We start from the raw sequence: 13849 nt of genomic DNA on the forward strand, positions 1-13849 counted from the left end.
CGGGCTGACAGGCTGCGCGGGCTTCCCCACCTTTGATTTCCGACTTCTGTTTCTCCCAGTCGGGGGTGCCCACTGCTTCGCAGGACTTCAGTCCCAAGGGAACGCAGCCCCCATTCCTTTGCGTGCGGCTGTGGCCGGGGCACACACAGGCAGGGCCGAGCAGTTTCTGCAGAGCCCTGTGACTAAAGCCTAAAAGTCTAGAATGTTAACTGTTCGGACTTTTACGGAAAAAGTGAGCTGAACCCCTGCTCTGCGCAGGCACGCTGCCCTCTTTGGTCAACTTGCAAATACTGTCATTAATGCAAACTTACAGGATGCATTGACAATGAAGCACTCGTCTGGGTTTTTTGTTTTTGGGGGGTTTTTTTGTTTGTTTAGTTTTGTTTTGTTTTTCCTGTTGGGACTCCTCACAAGATTTAATCCTAAACACAAACTCAAGGAATCTGTGGCGAGTAACACTTGAACACCACCATCCCAGGGAGCTGTCATGCGCAGTTAGCAGCAAGGTGAAAATAATTCTGCCGCTGGGCCCTGGGAAAGGAAGCCTTCAAATGTTCGAAACTGAAAGTGCCTGCCAGCTGGCCGCTATAGGGGCATTTTTTTTTAACTTAAAGTCATTCTATGAATGAGGTTTTTGGGACAAAATATCACAAAAGCAGCCCTTCAGTGAGAGCGGCTGGAACATGTTTAGAAACCTCTGGTTACGGTGGGCCGTGAGCACGGATGGTTACGGTGGAGGGCGCGCACGGAGTTCCTGATGCAGCTGGTAGGATGCTGCTCCTGTCTGCACACTTGAAGAGCTGCAGGTTTTACCCTTTTCTGAAAGAAAACGAGGAACACCTAGGGCCACAGTGTCCTTCTGCTGGTTGGGCTTGGTCCCACCACTTGTGGGCAGAAATCGAGTCCGACCTGCCTGAGAGCTCCCGGACCGCGACGGAGCCGCGTCCAGTCTAAAGACCTTCACCGACCCCTCTGTCTCTTTGCAGGATTTTCCCCGAGTCCCTCCGCTGGCTCATGGCCACGCAGCAGTTTGAATCTGCAAAGAAGCTGATCCTGCACTTCACGCAGAAGAACCGCATGAACCCCGAGAGTGACATCAAAGGCGTGATGCCAGGTGAGCACGTGTTCCCTTCAACCCCACGGCCTCGCCAGGCCTGGGGGACGCGCCATCTGTCCCGTCCGGACCAGGAGCCAGCCCACAGCACACCCCTGGTGCTTGCGTTGGCTCTGTTCTGCCTGACGGCCGCCCCAGCTGGCTGTCTAACTTCCCGTGATGGTGGTCCTCAGCTAGACCTGGATGTGCTCAAGTCCAAAGCCTGGGGAGGCATGAGCCTGACATGCCCTGCTCTTCAAGGGAACTTGGGGGGCTAAACCCGGCCTGGCACACAGCCTTGCCTGCCTGCCAGGTTTGGTGCCGGCAGTCCTGGCGTAGGGGTGTGGCTGGCCTGGGGAGCAGCCGGCCTAGGGGCCACTGGCCTTCACCACCTCTGCCAAGTAGGACCTTCAAAGAGCTGCCATTGTCTGCAACTCTCAGGGCCTGTTGCTTGGGCAGGAAAGTTCACATCTAGAGAATTCGTGTTTATCAGGAACATCACCACGAGCCAGATCAGGGCGATAATATCACAGGCACGTGGAGGAGGCAGACGAGGGAGAAGTGGACGTGCGATTGTCGGGGGGTGAACACGGTGAGCAGGAAGGAGCACCTGGGGAAGGGAATCGGGCACGTGGGAGCTCGCCGGCCGGGAAGGGCTCCTGGAGTCGCCTTTCTCACGCTTCCCAGACGGGCTTTTCATCAGACTCCTGACCCAGGAGATCTGGGTTTGGTGTCAGAAGTTCCTCACATGCTGCTGTTGCTCGGCTGGGATGCATCCCTGCCCAGGACGCGGGCATGACACTGATACTGGACAACGTCACTTTTCTCAGTGACTTGCAAATATTAACTAATATTTAAACCTGAGCACTTTGCATTATTAATTTATGTTTCTTCCTAGCAGTTCTGTGCAAGAGGTACTGTAATTATCCCCGTTTGCAGATGGGGAAACTACGGCACAGAGAGGCTGAGTATCTTGCTGGAGGTCACACCGCTAGTGAGGAGTAGAGCAGGGACTGGAGTCCAGAAGCCCAGCAGAAGCGGCTTCCCTGTGCTGCTTCTGAGAGGCGAGGGAGACAGAGACACTGAGACCCCGTGTCACCTCCGCCAGGCTCCGGGGGCACCACATGCCTCCCCTCCACTGGGCCCGCCCCTCTCCAGCTCTGTCCTCTCGGCCCCGCTTTCGTGTGGCCAGCTCCTGGGAGCCCAGGGCAGCCCGACTCCCCAGGCCTGGCTGGGCCCCCCGGTGATGCCTGTCCGGTGCCTGCATCCGAATAAGGACGACAGGAGCCGAGGGGCTGTGTGGCTGCTCGTCCCCAGGGCTGGCGTTCAGGGCCCACGTCCGGCACTTCCAGCCCTGACGCAGGAGCCTCCAAAGGAGCCCCCATGGGAGAAATGGACCGCAGTCCCCGTGCTCAGGGAGGGCTGGGGCGTCCACTGCCCTTGATGGTCGTGTTGTCTCCAGGCAGAGGAGTGTCTCAGGCTCAGAGGTGGGGGCTGGCGTCCTGCCCCATCAGTGCACCCCAGGCTTGGACTCATGCTGGCAGAAAACGTGACATTCCAGAATGTTCCCTGTGCTTTCCTCTTTTAAAGCGGTCTTCAGTTTACCTTTGGCTGCTTCTCCGAGGAGTTTGCAGCTGAATCACTGCAGGTCTTCCGCAGCTCCCGCGCATCACTCCGGGTGTCCTTCCTACAAGCAGTGTCCTCCTCCTCCCTCCCCCTTTCCTCTGCCCCACGGCTTGCCTTTCTTTGGTTTTAGTTTCCGTAACTGAAGTGTCTCCAGTTCTACCAGGAACACACTAGCGGTGGCTTGAGTACAAAAGCAAAGCCAATCATCGTGCGCCCCGTACAAGCGAACGCAGCCACCCTGTGGGGTGCCTCTCCGCATCTCGGAGGCCAGGCCCCTCCCTGCGCTGTCCTTGGGAAGCATGGATCTCTGAACTACAGGGAGGTCGTGACTCCTTCCTGGGCCCGCGGGGACGCCGTCCCCTCTGGGTGGGAGGTGAGAGGTCAGGGCGGTCTCGGTGGGCCGGGGCGTGGGGCCAGGACGGCCACTGCCCACTGCAGGCCAGGCGGCCTTCACGACTTCTTCCATCGGTCCCCATAACAGCGCTCGGAGGAGGGGGCACCGCCACTTACCAGAGGAGAAATGGAGGGACAGAGCAAGGAGCCTCAGCAGGCGGGTTAAAGCCGGGATTCCGCCAGGTCTCCCAGACCCCTCGCTGCCCCCAGAGTAGGACAGCGGTCACCTGCCCGGGCCAAGCCGGACCTCCAGGTGCACATCACGGGAGCAGCTGAAATGCACGGGAGCAGGCCGGTTGGGGACGCGGGTGGCGTCAGAGGGGCCTGGAATCAAAGAGGCTCGGCTAGGTTTTGGTCTCGAAATTTCTCTTCTGGCTCTAAGTCAGGAGGGCCGAGAGTGGGGAAGAGGCCCGGGGAGAGAAGTGCTTTCGGCAGTTGCTTCCTCGGTGCTCAGAGTCTGGTCTCGTCTCACTGGCCCGGTCACCCTATTATTGCTACACGTGAGGACCTTAAAAAGCCCCTGAGATTTCTGTCTGATGGCTAGAGAGAAGGACGGGCGTCTGGCATTCACTTCCTCAGGATCTTGGAGGTCACATAGTGTTTCCTGGGCTCAGCGCTGTGAGTGTCACCCTAGAAGTACAGGCCTGGCGCCAAGAAGGTCTGTGATGTTGTTTATTGGCTGGCCATGTGTGTCACACAGACAGCACACCAACGGCCCCAGGGCAGTCAGTGTAACTCCACCTAGAATAATGCAGCTACCTCTACAGACGACAGGCAATTTGGGCTCCGGAGTTTAGCCTTTAAAACACACGCAGGTCGTGATTACAATTGTTGCAGCTCCTTAACAACGTCGGCTTCATGTATTAGAATGTACCAGGAGTCAAGTTTGGGCCACATTACAAAAAAAAAAAAAAAAAGAAAATGCTTAACTTATATAAACGTGCTAATGGACATTTAATTTCTCTTCTTGGAAGATTTCCACGGTGGGCAAGCGTGGCTATGCGTAGATTCCGGACCAGTTTTATGACAGTGAAGATACTCAGATCATTAGATCAACATTATCTGTGAACCACAATGTTTCTATGCTCTTTAAAACGTTTTTGGTGTTTTAGCCGTGGGGACAGTATGTCTGTAAATCAAACTTGCCAATTTTTGCAGAGAAGATGATAGAGGTCAGGCAGTCCTGGGCTGAGAGGGTCAGTGGGTGGACAGCCAGAATGCCAGCGGCACCAGCTGGGCCCCTCTGGAGCGAGGACACGGTCGGTCTTGCTCAGCCCCATTCGCTCCAGCACACACGTCTGTGCACACACATGCATATGTGCTCATTGCTTACTTCTCTTCCTAAGACGCGGGCACGGCAGGGACAGGTGCAGAGGAAGCAGCCCCAGCCTGTGCTGCCCCGAGCATGGGGACCACAAGCAGCAGGTGTGTCTCCCATCCCCCAGCAGAGGGTGACGCAGACGGATCAGACTCCACGCAGAAGAGAACCTCTGCCTGCTCCGCGCCCTCCCTCCGCCTCCACAGGCCTTCCCAGGCCGAGTGGACAGAGTCCACAGGGGTGTGGGTCTGTGTGTGTCTCGCTGGCTCCTGAGAAAGGCGGTGTGGTGGGAAGAAGTTCCGATGGGGTCCTGGCTCCCTGCAGGCCCCCAGGGGTCATTTAACCTGCAAAGTCAGTGTCTCCGTGAGCACATTTCCATCCTGAGATCCAGGCCCCACGCCTGACTTAAATCGAGACGAACCTCTCCTTCTCCTGATGCCGGAACTCACGCACTGGGCTGTCTGGGGCTGCCCGAGCATCGCTCACGGGTCCCCTTTCTCTGCAGAGCTGGAGAAGGAGCTTTCCCGGAGGCCCAAGAAGGTCTGCATCGTGAAGGTGGTGGGGACTCGGAACCTGTGGAAAAACATCGTGGTCCTGTGTGTGAACTCGTGAGTCACAGGGACCCACAGGGAGGCCAAGCAGGGCACAGAGGGGGAGGCCTGCCCAGGGCTCCACTTTTTGCCGCGGGGCCCGGGTGAGTCTGGGGAGCCCCGTCAGAGCTTCCGGACAGATGTCGGAAGGGCTACAAGTGTGGAAGGTGGGGAGCCCCCATCTCGGGGCAGCTGGCGCCCAGCCACCCCCACCGCCCAGCGGGCTGGGCATCTCACCATCCGCGCTGCGCGGGCCCCTTAGCACAGGGCGGCAGCGAGCAGGCTCACGTCCACGGAAACCCGGGAGCGGGGCCGTCCCACCTCGCGCCTTCCGTGGACGTGCCCCCCCCCGGGCTGGCACGGAGGGCCCCGCTGCTCCGACACTCACACCTCCACTCGGCGCCGGCGGAGGCGGGTGAGCGCGCAGCCCCTCCCGAGCCTGCCCCGCACACGGCCCGCTGTGTCCCCGCAGGCTGACCGGCTACGGCATCCACCACTGCTTCGCCCGCAGCATGCTGGGCCACGAGGCCAAGGTGCCCCTGCTCGAGAACTTCTACGCCGACTACTACACGGCGGCCGGCATCGCCCTGGCGTCCTGCCTGGCCATGTGCGTGGTGGTGCGGCTCCTGGGGCGCCGCGGGGGCCTGCTGCTCTTCATGATCCTCACGGCGCTGGCCTCGCTGCTGCAGCTGGGGCTCCTCAACCGTGAGTGGGCGCGGGGGGCGGGGCCGGGGCACCGGGGGCGGGGCCCAGGTGGGTGGGGGCGGGGCGGGGGAGTGGGCGGGCCCCATGCGGGGCGGGGGCGGTGCCGGGGCACCGGGGGTGGGGCCCAGGGGGCGGGGGAGTGGGCGGGGCCCTGCGGGGCGGGGGCGGCGCCGGGGGCACCGGGGAAGCTTTCGTGACCTCTCAGCTGTTCTCCCCAGATCAATGGCTGGGGAAGCTGCTTTGGGAAGGATGGGCTTTCATTGGACAGGAGGCCGCGGCCTCGAGGGTGCGGGGGTCTCCCCTTCTCCCCACCTGACCCCGGGGCTCCAACTCGGAGCCTTCCTGGCTGCCCGGGGCTCTCCGGCAGGCGTGGCACTCAGAGTCCTGGTGGACGTGACCCCCGTCCCCTGGCCAGCCACCACACTGTCCCTTTGTGATCTAGCTCGTGACCAAGACCATAGGGCTTGTTGCTCCCAAGTGAACCCAAGGGGAGATAAATATATTTTGACGCCCTTGCGCTGGGACACTGCTCTTCAGGGCATGTTCCCAGGTTTATCGGTCGCTCTTTGGGCCAGTTTCTCAGTAAACGTTAAAAAATAACCTGAAGAAAAGCTAGAGAATCCGTGCAGCCCGTCCAGCTCTGAGAGGCCAGCTCAGTGCAGCTCCCCGTGAGCAGAAGCCGCGCCCCCGCCCCCCCACCCCCGTGCAGAAGAGCAGCTGAGCCTTGTCCTCCCATTACGGCCCCTGCGACGGGCTCAGACGCTGCAGGGACCAGATGTTTCCGATGGTTCCCCTCCCTCCTGAGCTGTCCGATTAGACTCAGGGACCATCCAGTGCCCCACAGATCAGAGCTGCTGAGAAAGCAAAAAGGCTCTAGTGTTTCTGGCTTGCACATGTCGCCCGAGGTGGGGAGTCAGTGTCCAGCACAGAAGTAGGAGAAAGAAATCCAGCCTCGTGCAGACTGGATCCTAGACTGGCCAGTGTCAGACTCGGGAGCAGTGTTCTGACATCGGCAGGTTCCTCTGCACCCCGCATCTTGCCAGGGGGCTGGTCTTCTTTTTAGCTGTGATGACGTGGGGCCTCTCCCCGGGTAGGACCGCCCTAGCTGCCCATAGGGGAGACTTCCAGGCATGGCTCACACAAGTTGGGCGGACGCACAGGGGAGCGGCAGCCCTGGAGCTCCCAGGCGCCCTCTTAGTGGCCAAGCAAGGATGCCTAGGAGACCAGGCGTGTGGTCCATGTGGAGGGCACAGTGATGCTGTGTGCTGGCTCTGCCCATGGTGGTTGGTGCCCCCAGAGCTCAGACTGGCAATGACTTGCATAAATTTGAACACAGTTAAATTCACCCTTTGGCTTGAGGGCAGGCACCTTGCCCCAGCCCTCCCTTCTGAACAGAAGGAGCTCTGTTTGGTCAAAGGGCAACCCTGATGCCCTGGGCCCTCCTCCATGTCTCCCCACATCCCTCCAGCTCTCTGGCCCCTGGTGGCTTCAGCCGTGCTGCCCATTGGGCCTGGCCGGCTGGCAGTGGGGCCACTCCAAACCTGGACGGGGTTCCAGTCCCATGGCAACACATGGTCATAACTTACGTCCTGACGTGCGTTCTCTCTCCTCTCCTCCCCGCCTGTGTCCCCATCCGCCATCATTTCTGCGGCCCAGTGATTGGAAAGTACAGCCAGCACCCAGACTCAGGTGAGCCCCGAGCGCACGAGTCAGGCACGGTCATCTTTTTGTTGCACCCGATGGACATTTCCACAGAGACTCACAGACCTGTGGTTTCCCTCTCCTCTCTCTCCCCCACCTTGCACCCCAAGAGTTGCAGCTGAAGTTGGCCGTAGGTTGGACACGACACGCATCCATTTGTCCTCTCTGCCCCTCTTGCCTCTCCAAAGCCCGCTCGCCCCCGTCCAAGCCCAGCCTGCACGCTGCGCTCGTCCCTCCCCTGGCACCAGCGGTCAGCAGCCCAGCGGCGCCTGCGCTGGGACACAGGGTCTCAGGGACAGCCCCAGGCCAGATCACAAAGCCCTGGGAGGGCGGGAGGCCGGGCTGACCGCGCTGCCAGGGGACGCAGCCGCCCCTGCTTGTGCATCACGCAAGCTCGCTGCTCTGGGCCACAGGGACGGCACAGCGCTCCCCGCACGTGACGCTGCTGCTCGCGCGTGCCTGGCCCGATCCCAGCCTAGGCTGTCAGGGCCTCCGCGGTGAGAGCCAGGGCTCCTGGTGCAGCCTTGCAGGGTCCTGAGCTGCACCCCAGGTGTACGACACCCCGACGGCTTGCCCTGCTCTGCCTCGTGTCCCGGGTGTGAGGTCAGACCTGGTGCCACCTGTCAGATGCTTGAGTCGGTCGAGCACTTTCCCTCCAGCCCCATCAGTCTTTCCCTTCGGAGTATCTGAGTTTTCCTTCTCCTCAGTCAAGCCTGAGATACCCTGGCCCGTGGATTGGACCGGTCAGGCCAGAGGCCGGGATGGTCAGCCTCTCTGGAGCCACAGTCCTTTCTGCAGAGCTGACTCGGGAGGCTGGAGGGGAGGGCGTTGCTGTCATGTTGGGGAGCCCTCTCTCCCTCCCTGGTGGCTGCTCTAGGCCTGCAGCTTTCTGGCAGAGTCAGCCTGAGCCCGGAGTCCTAGACCCATAGGGACTCCCAGGAACCCGACACAGGCTCCTGCCAAGAGGGCTCTGACCTCCCGCACCTGGACGTGCTGCCGCGTCGCCAGAGGGAAGTGGGCACCTGGTCTGCACCCACCTTGAACCGGGCAGAGGGGAGGAGGGGAGACCCTTTGTTGGGCCCCAGGCTGCCCTCCTCCCTCCTCCCCACTCCCACCACCCGGCATCCTCCCTCCCCTCCGCCCCCTCACCCCCTCTGGTTCTCCCCCAGGCATGAGTGACAGTGTCAAGGACAAGTTCTCCATCACTTTCTCCATCGTGGGCATGTTCGCCTCCCACGCGGTGGGAAGCCTCAGCGTGTTCTTTTGTGCAGAGATCACCCCCACGGTAATAAGGTATGTGGCGGAGCCGTCTCCGGAGGACACAGTAGGGATGTGGGGCGGACTGCCATGTAGCAGGGCTGCCGGTGAGTGAACCACCAGGGTCTGACCCACAATGGCCTCCGGACAAGGTGCGGCCATGCTGGGCATGTCAGCTTCCAGCCGGGGGTTCCGCTCTGACCACCAAGGTGACCGAGTCAGGTGAGAGCTGGGCCCTGCGTCTGTCCAGGCGGCTGGAGGAGCGGGGAGCAGGGACCTCTGGTGGCACAAGGAACACAGCAGGGCCTGGAAGAGGAGGGAGGTCAGGAAGTCACTTAACTTATGTGTGCGCTTCAGTCGAAATCAAATGTCCACTTTCGCAGGAGAACTCAGTAAAGAGTCTGTCTCAGGATTAAAAGTGGGGTAGAAGAGGCCTTGGTTTTCTACTGGCCTGAGAAGGTGACATCACTAGTCCAGAGAAAGCCCAGCAAGTGACACCCCAATTGGTCTGACAGACACTCGCTGAGCACAGCGTGTGCGGGGCGGAGGCCGAGTGCGCAGCCCGGCCCTCGCGGGGTCCGGGCTGTTCCATCTTTCTGGAAGGCAGGATTCACTTGCGCTTAGCTGCTTTGCTTCAGCCGTGAGGCAAGGCTGACTCTGCTGGGGGCCTTCTGGGCCTGTCCGGGCAGGGGTAGGCGGGCCGTGCACGCTGTGTGGTGCTGTTGAGGTGACAGCGACATGGCAGGTCTTCTTGGATGTGAGGGGCCTCCCTTTGCTGCAGTCACGGCGTCTTCCTGGTGGTGACAGTTGTGGCTTTCTGACCAGCTCCCGACCTTGGCATGGGACTGTCATTTGCTTTTCCAGCATGCATGCTTTGTTTGAATATAATTGTGAGCGTGGCGGTAACTCAGCCGTGGATAAAGCCCAGAAGCCAGCAGGACGCCCCTCCAGCCTCCCTTCCCATGTGGGAGGCAAGTGGAGGCCAGGCCAGCTCAAGGCAGGACTCGGGATGCTGGTGTTCATGTGCTGAAAAGGATGATATGAAGATTCCACGATTCTTTTTTTTTTCATTCTTTTGGGGGGGATGTGGGGTGGAGGTTGGTTTGTTTGTTTAATGGAGGGACTGGAGATTGAACCCAGGCCCTCGTGCAGGCTGAGCACATGCTCTCCCACTGAGCTGTACCCTCCCCACCGAAGATTCCAGAATTCTGAATTTAAGCTTGCTACTTGTAAGAAGTCTATCTTTCCCTCCTTAAAGTAATTTGGATATCATTACTAGTAGCATAAAGCCGGTCATACGAGGTGGACATTAAAACCTCTGTGCTTCTAAAGCGCCAGAGGCGACCAGGCCGGGTTCTTTCTCCTGTGACTCGGGGCACCGCCGTCCTCCTGTCTAAACGCGGGCGTCTGCCGCCCCCTCGTGGTGGCCTGGGGAAAAGCAGGTGTACAAGGTCAGCCCATGCGGGAGAACCGAGAAGTCAGCACCCGGGAACCCAGCACGTGATGATCCCATGCTCTAAACTGAGGGGTTTTTTATTCTTAAAACGGCTTTATTGAGAAGTAACTGATAAACAAAGAACTGTACATACTAAGTTTGCACAATTTGATGAGTTAGGACACGTGCAGACACCTCAGATACCATCACCCAAGCGATGTCACAGGCACAGCCAGCATGTCCACAAGTTTCCCTCTGTTCCTTTGTTTTTTAAGCTTATGTATAATTGATATAAAAAAAAAACCCTGCACAAATTGGTGAGTTTGGATGTATCACATGCACCATGAAATTATCACCACAATCAACAGACAGCAACAAATGTTTCATTGTGTCCCTTTTTTAAACTGAGATTGCTAAACGCAACACAGAGCCAAAATGGAAGGCCAGATTCTGCCACAGCTGTTCCTCATTTTACTAATTTCAAGGTATCCTTGAAGGAAAACCAACAGAAAATTGCTTTCTTGGAAAAAAAAATGTAAAAATGTATTGCATATTACATATGCATGTACACAGACCGCATTTTACATGCGTGAGTTTATAGACGTGTAGGTACTTTTTACAAAGGGTCACCAAATCCTGCGTAAATCAGATACACGTCATCTCACGTGACGTGACCTGCTGACCTGCTGCGCCAACAGGACGCGGTTCACCTGGACTGGGAGGGAGGCCTGCCCCCTCACGGTGGGCCACGCCCCGCCTTCCCGAGCACTGGCCACGTGTGCACTCACACACGCCGCACAAGGGCGGCCCTCCCGGGCTCGTCGGCAGCACCGTCCGCACTTAGTGATGGGAAGGTCAGGCGGACCCCTGGGCGGCTTCCGGGAGATGATGTCTTACTGGTACCGAAGGCCCGTGAAACACGCCCGGCTTCCCAGCACCCGCGTGCCCCTTGCAGCGCTGGGTGTCTTCCGGGAGCGGCCAGACCCCCACAAGGCTGAGCAGCTGTTTTAGGGGCTTGTTTATTCATCTCCCAGGTGGGCTCAGTCACACTGCACTTGGTAACGGTCGTCATATTTAACCTGCTCCGTTCACCGGGCCAGTGGCCCTCTGCCAAGGAACCGGGGTGACCTGCACCCCAGTGTTCATTAGGCACAGTGTGTGATGAGGATGTCCCAGAGAACCCCTGCCTTGAAGGGCTCACAGACTAATACGGGTGGCAGGTGCAGGAGCAAACACCCACACAGGGGTGCAGAGTCTTTAGAAGGGTCTGGGACCCTCTGCCCAAGGCGGGGCTGGAGTCTGGGAGACACTCCCAACACCCTGCTTTTCCTCGTTGGTGTCCCCCGCGCCCGGCAGCCTGGGTGCGGCCGTCCCTGCAGCGCCTCCAGTCGCCCCTGGAGAGAGGCTTGGTGACTCGGTGCCGAGCACACGCACAGCCAGGCAAGGGCCACCGGCTTCCCTCCATGGTGGGGCTAGGAGTCCATTACTCGCCGAGGGTGTTCAGTCTCTGTTGTCATGTGATGAGTACCCAACACTTACTGGCTGAAAACACACGTTTGTCATCTCCCAGTGTCCAGGCAGGAGTTGGCTGGGCCTCAAGGGGGCTCCCACAGGCAGCAGGCAGCTGGGATGGGGTCAGCTCTGAGCCCGATCAGTAACTGGCAGGTGTCTGAACACCGACACTTACTTCTCACACTCCTGGAGACTGGACTTCCACGGTCAAGGCGTCGGCAGACTGGGGTGGTGGGGACCTACTTCCTGGGTCACAGACTGTGTCCTCCCATCATGGGAGGGGCAAGGGAGCTCTCTGGGGTCCCTTGTGTAGGAGCAGTAATCCCACCAACCTGACCTCATCGCCTCCCGAAGGCCCCGCCCTCCAACACCGTCACACTGGGGGTTAGAGCTCAACACGAACTGGGGGCGCAACAGTGACAGCAGCAGCCGAATCCAGGTCCCCACCAGCTGCTGGACTGAGGGCCTCAGTTCCTCGCTGGCTGTGGGCCAGAGGCCACCTCCGTTCCCGGCCACATGGACCCCAACAACACGGCCGTTTGCTTCATCAAAGCCAGCAAGAGAATCTGCTAGAAGTCAGTCTTTTGTGACCTAATCCCGGAAGGGACATCTCATTTCCTTTGCTGCATTTTTTGGTAGAAAGTCAGATACTAGGTGCAGCTCCCACTCAAGGCACCAGGGTTGGACACTGGGAGGCGGTGCCCCCTCGTGCCCAGTAAGTGCCCAGGGGCCAGCCAGGCCTCCGGGGAGACGCGAGGGGTGGCAGGCGGGGCCAGCCCTGAGAGACTCGGAGTCCATTAGAGACAGATGCGCGGACAGAGGAGGGCTGTAGCTCAGGTGTGCAGCTGGGCCTGGGCTCTGGACGGCTCCTTGGGGTGAGGGTTGGAGGGGCAGAGGTCCAGGAGGAGGGGTGCATGTGCACAAGGGGCAGCGGGAGGGCGCTCGGAGAGGATCCCCAGGAGAGAGGAGGGGCGCAGGGCTGAGGCGTCATCTGCAGGCCAGAGTGGGAGGAGGACATAGCTGTTGCCGCTTTGTGGGGCCAGTAGAGGAGGGAGAAAGGGCTCAGGAAACCAGGAGTAACAGCGCACACACCGCACTGTTTTGAACACTGTAGCTCTGTAGTATAGCCTGAAAGTTCAGGGAGTGTGATTCCTCCAGCTCTGTTCGTCTTTCTCAAGATCGCTTGGCTATCCAGGGTCTTCTGTTGTTCCCATGCAAATCTTAAAATTATTTCTTCTAGTTCTGTGAAAAATGCCATTGGCATTTTGACAGGGATTGCCCTGAATCTGTCAGCTGCCTTGGGTAGCGTGGTCATTTTAACAATTCTAATTCTTCCGGTCCAAGAACACGGTATATCCTTCCACCTGTTGGTGCCGTCGGCAGTTTCCTTCCTCGGGATCCTGCAGGTTTCCAGGTGTGGGTCTTCTGCCTCCTCGGCAGCTTTACTGCTAGGTAACTTACTCTTTTTGATGCAGTGGTAAAGGGAACTGTGTCCCTATTTTCTCTTTCTGGTCACTCGTTGTTAGTGTATAGAATTGAACGTAATTCTGTGTGTTAATTTTGTATCCTGCAACTTGACCGAATTCATCGAGGAAATTTAGTAGTTTTCTGGCGGCATCTTTAGAATCTCTTCTGTGCGGCACTGTGTCATCTGCAAACAGTGGCAGTTTCACTTCTTCCTTTCCAATTTAGATTCGCTTCTTTTTCTTCTCTGATTGCTGTGGCTAGGACTTACAGAAATAATAAAAGTGGCAAGAATATGGGCATCCTTGTCTTGTTTCTGATCTTAGAGAAAACGCTTTCAGCTTCTAACCACCGTGTATGATGCTAGTGTGGGTCTGTCATGACTTTATTATGTTGAGATGTTCCATTTTATGCTCACTTTCTGGAGAGTTTCGATCATAAATGGATGTTGGATTTTGTCAAAAGCTTTTTCTGTGTCTATGGAGATGATCCCGTGGTTTTTATTCTTCGTTATTATTGTGGTATATCACGTCGATTGATTTGCAGATACTGAAAAATTCCTAACATCCTGGGATCAGACCCACTTGACCACAGTGCGTGATCCTTTCAGTATTTTGTTGGATTTGGTCTGCTCATCCATTGCTGAGGATTTTCGCATCTATATTCATCAGTGATGCTGGCCTGTAATTTTCTTTTCTGTGATAACTTTATCTGGTTTTTGTATCAGGGTGATGCTGAGTTTAGAAGTGTTCCTT

General features: G+C 58.0%; 1 protein-coding gene across 4 annotated transcripts in view; it reads left to right on the forward strand.

Annotated features, from left to right (window-relative positions):
- SLC22A23 (solute carrier family 22 member 23) overlaps positions 1-13849 on the forward strand; it is a 126048-nt gene that overhangs the window by 107035 nt on the left and 5164 nt on the right. The window contains exons 5-10 of one of the 4 annotated variants that reach the window (XM_072945765.1): positions 987-1114; positions 4936-5038; positions 5493-5725; positions 7382-7414; positions 7537-7560; positions 8596-8719. In XM_072945765.1, the coding sequence (XP_072801866.1) occupies positions 987-1114; positions 4936-5038; positions 5493-5725; positions 7382-7414; positions 7537-7560; positions 8596-8719 (645 nt within the window). Of the gene's footprint in view, positions 1-986; positions 1115-1586; positions 1958-4935; positions 5039-5492; positions 5726-7381; positions 7415-7536; positions 7561-8595; positions 8720-13849 lie in introns of those variants that run through there. The other 3 variants (XM_072945766.1, XR_012062505.1, XM_072945768.1) reach the window with 3 other exon arrangements.

This window comes from Vicugna pacos, chromosome 20 (genome assembly GCF_048564905.1).
Source record: "Vicugna pacos chromosome 20, VicPac4, whole genome shotgun sequence".
NCBI lineage: Eukaryota > Metazoa > Chordata > Mammalia > Artiodactyla > Camelidae > Vicugna > Vicugna pacos.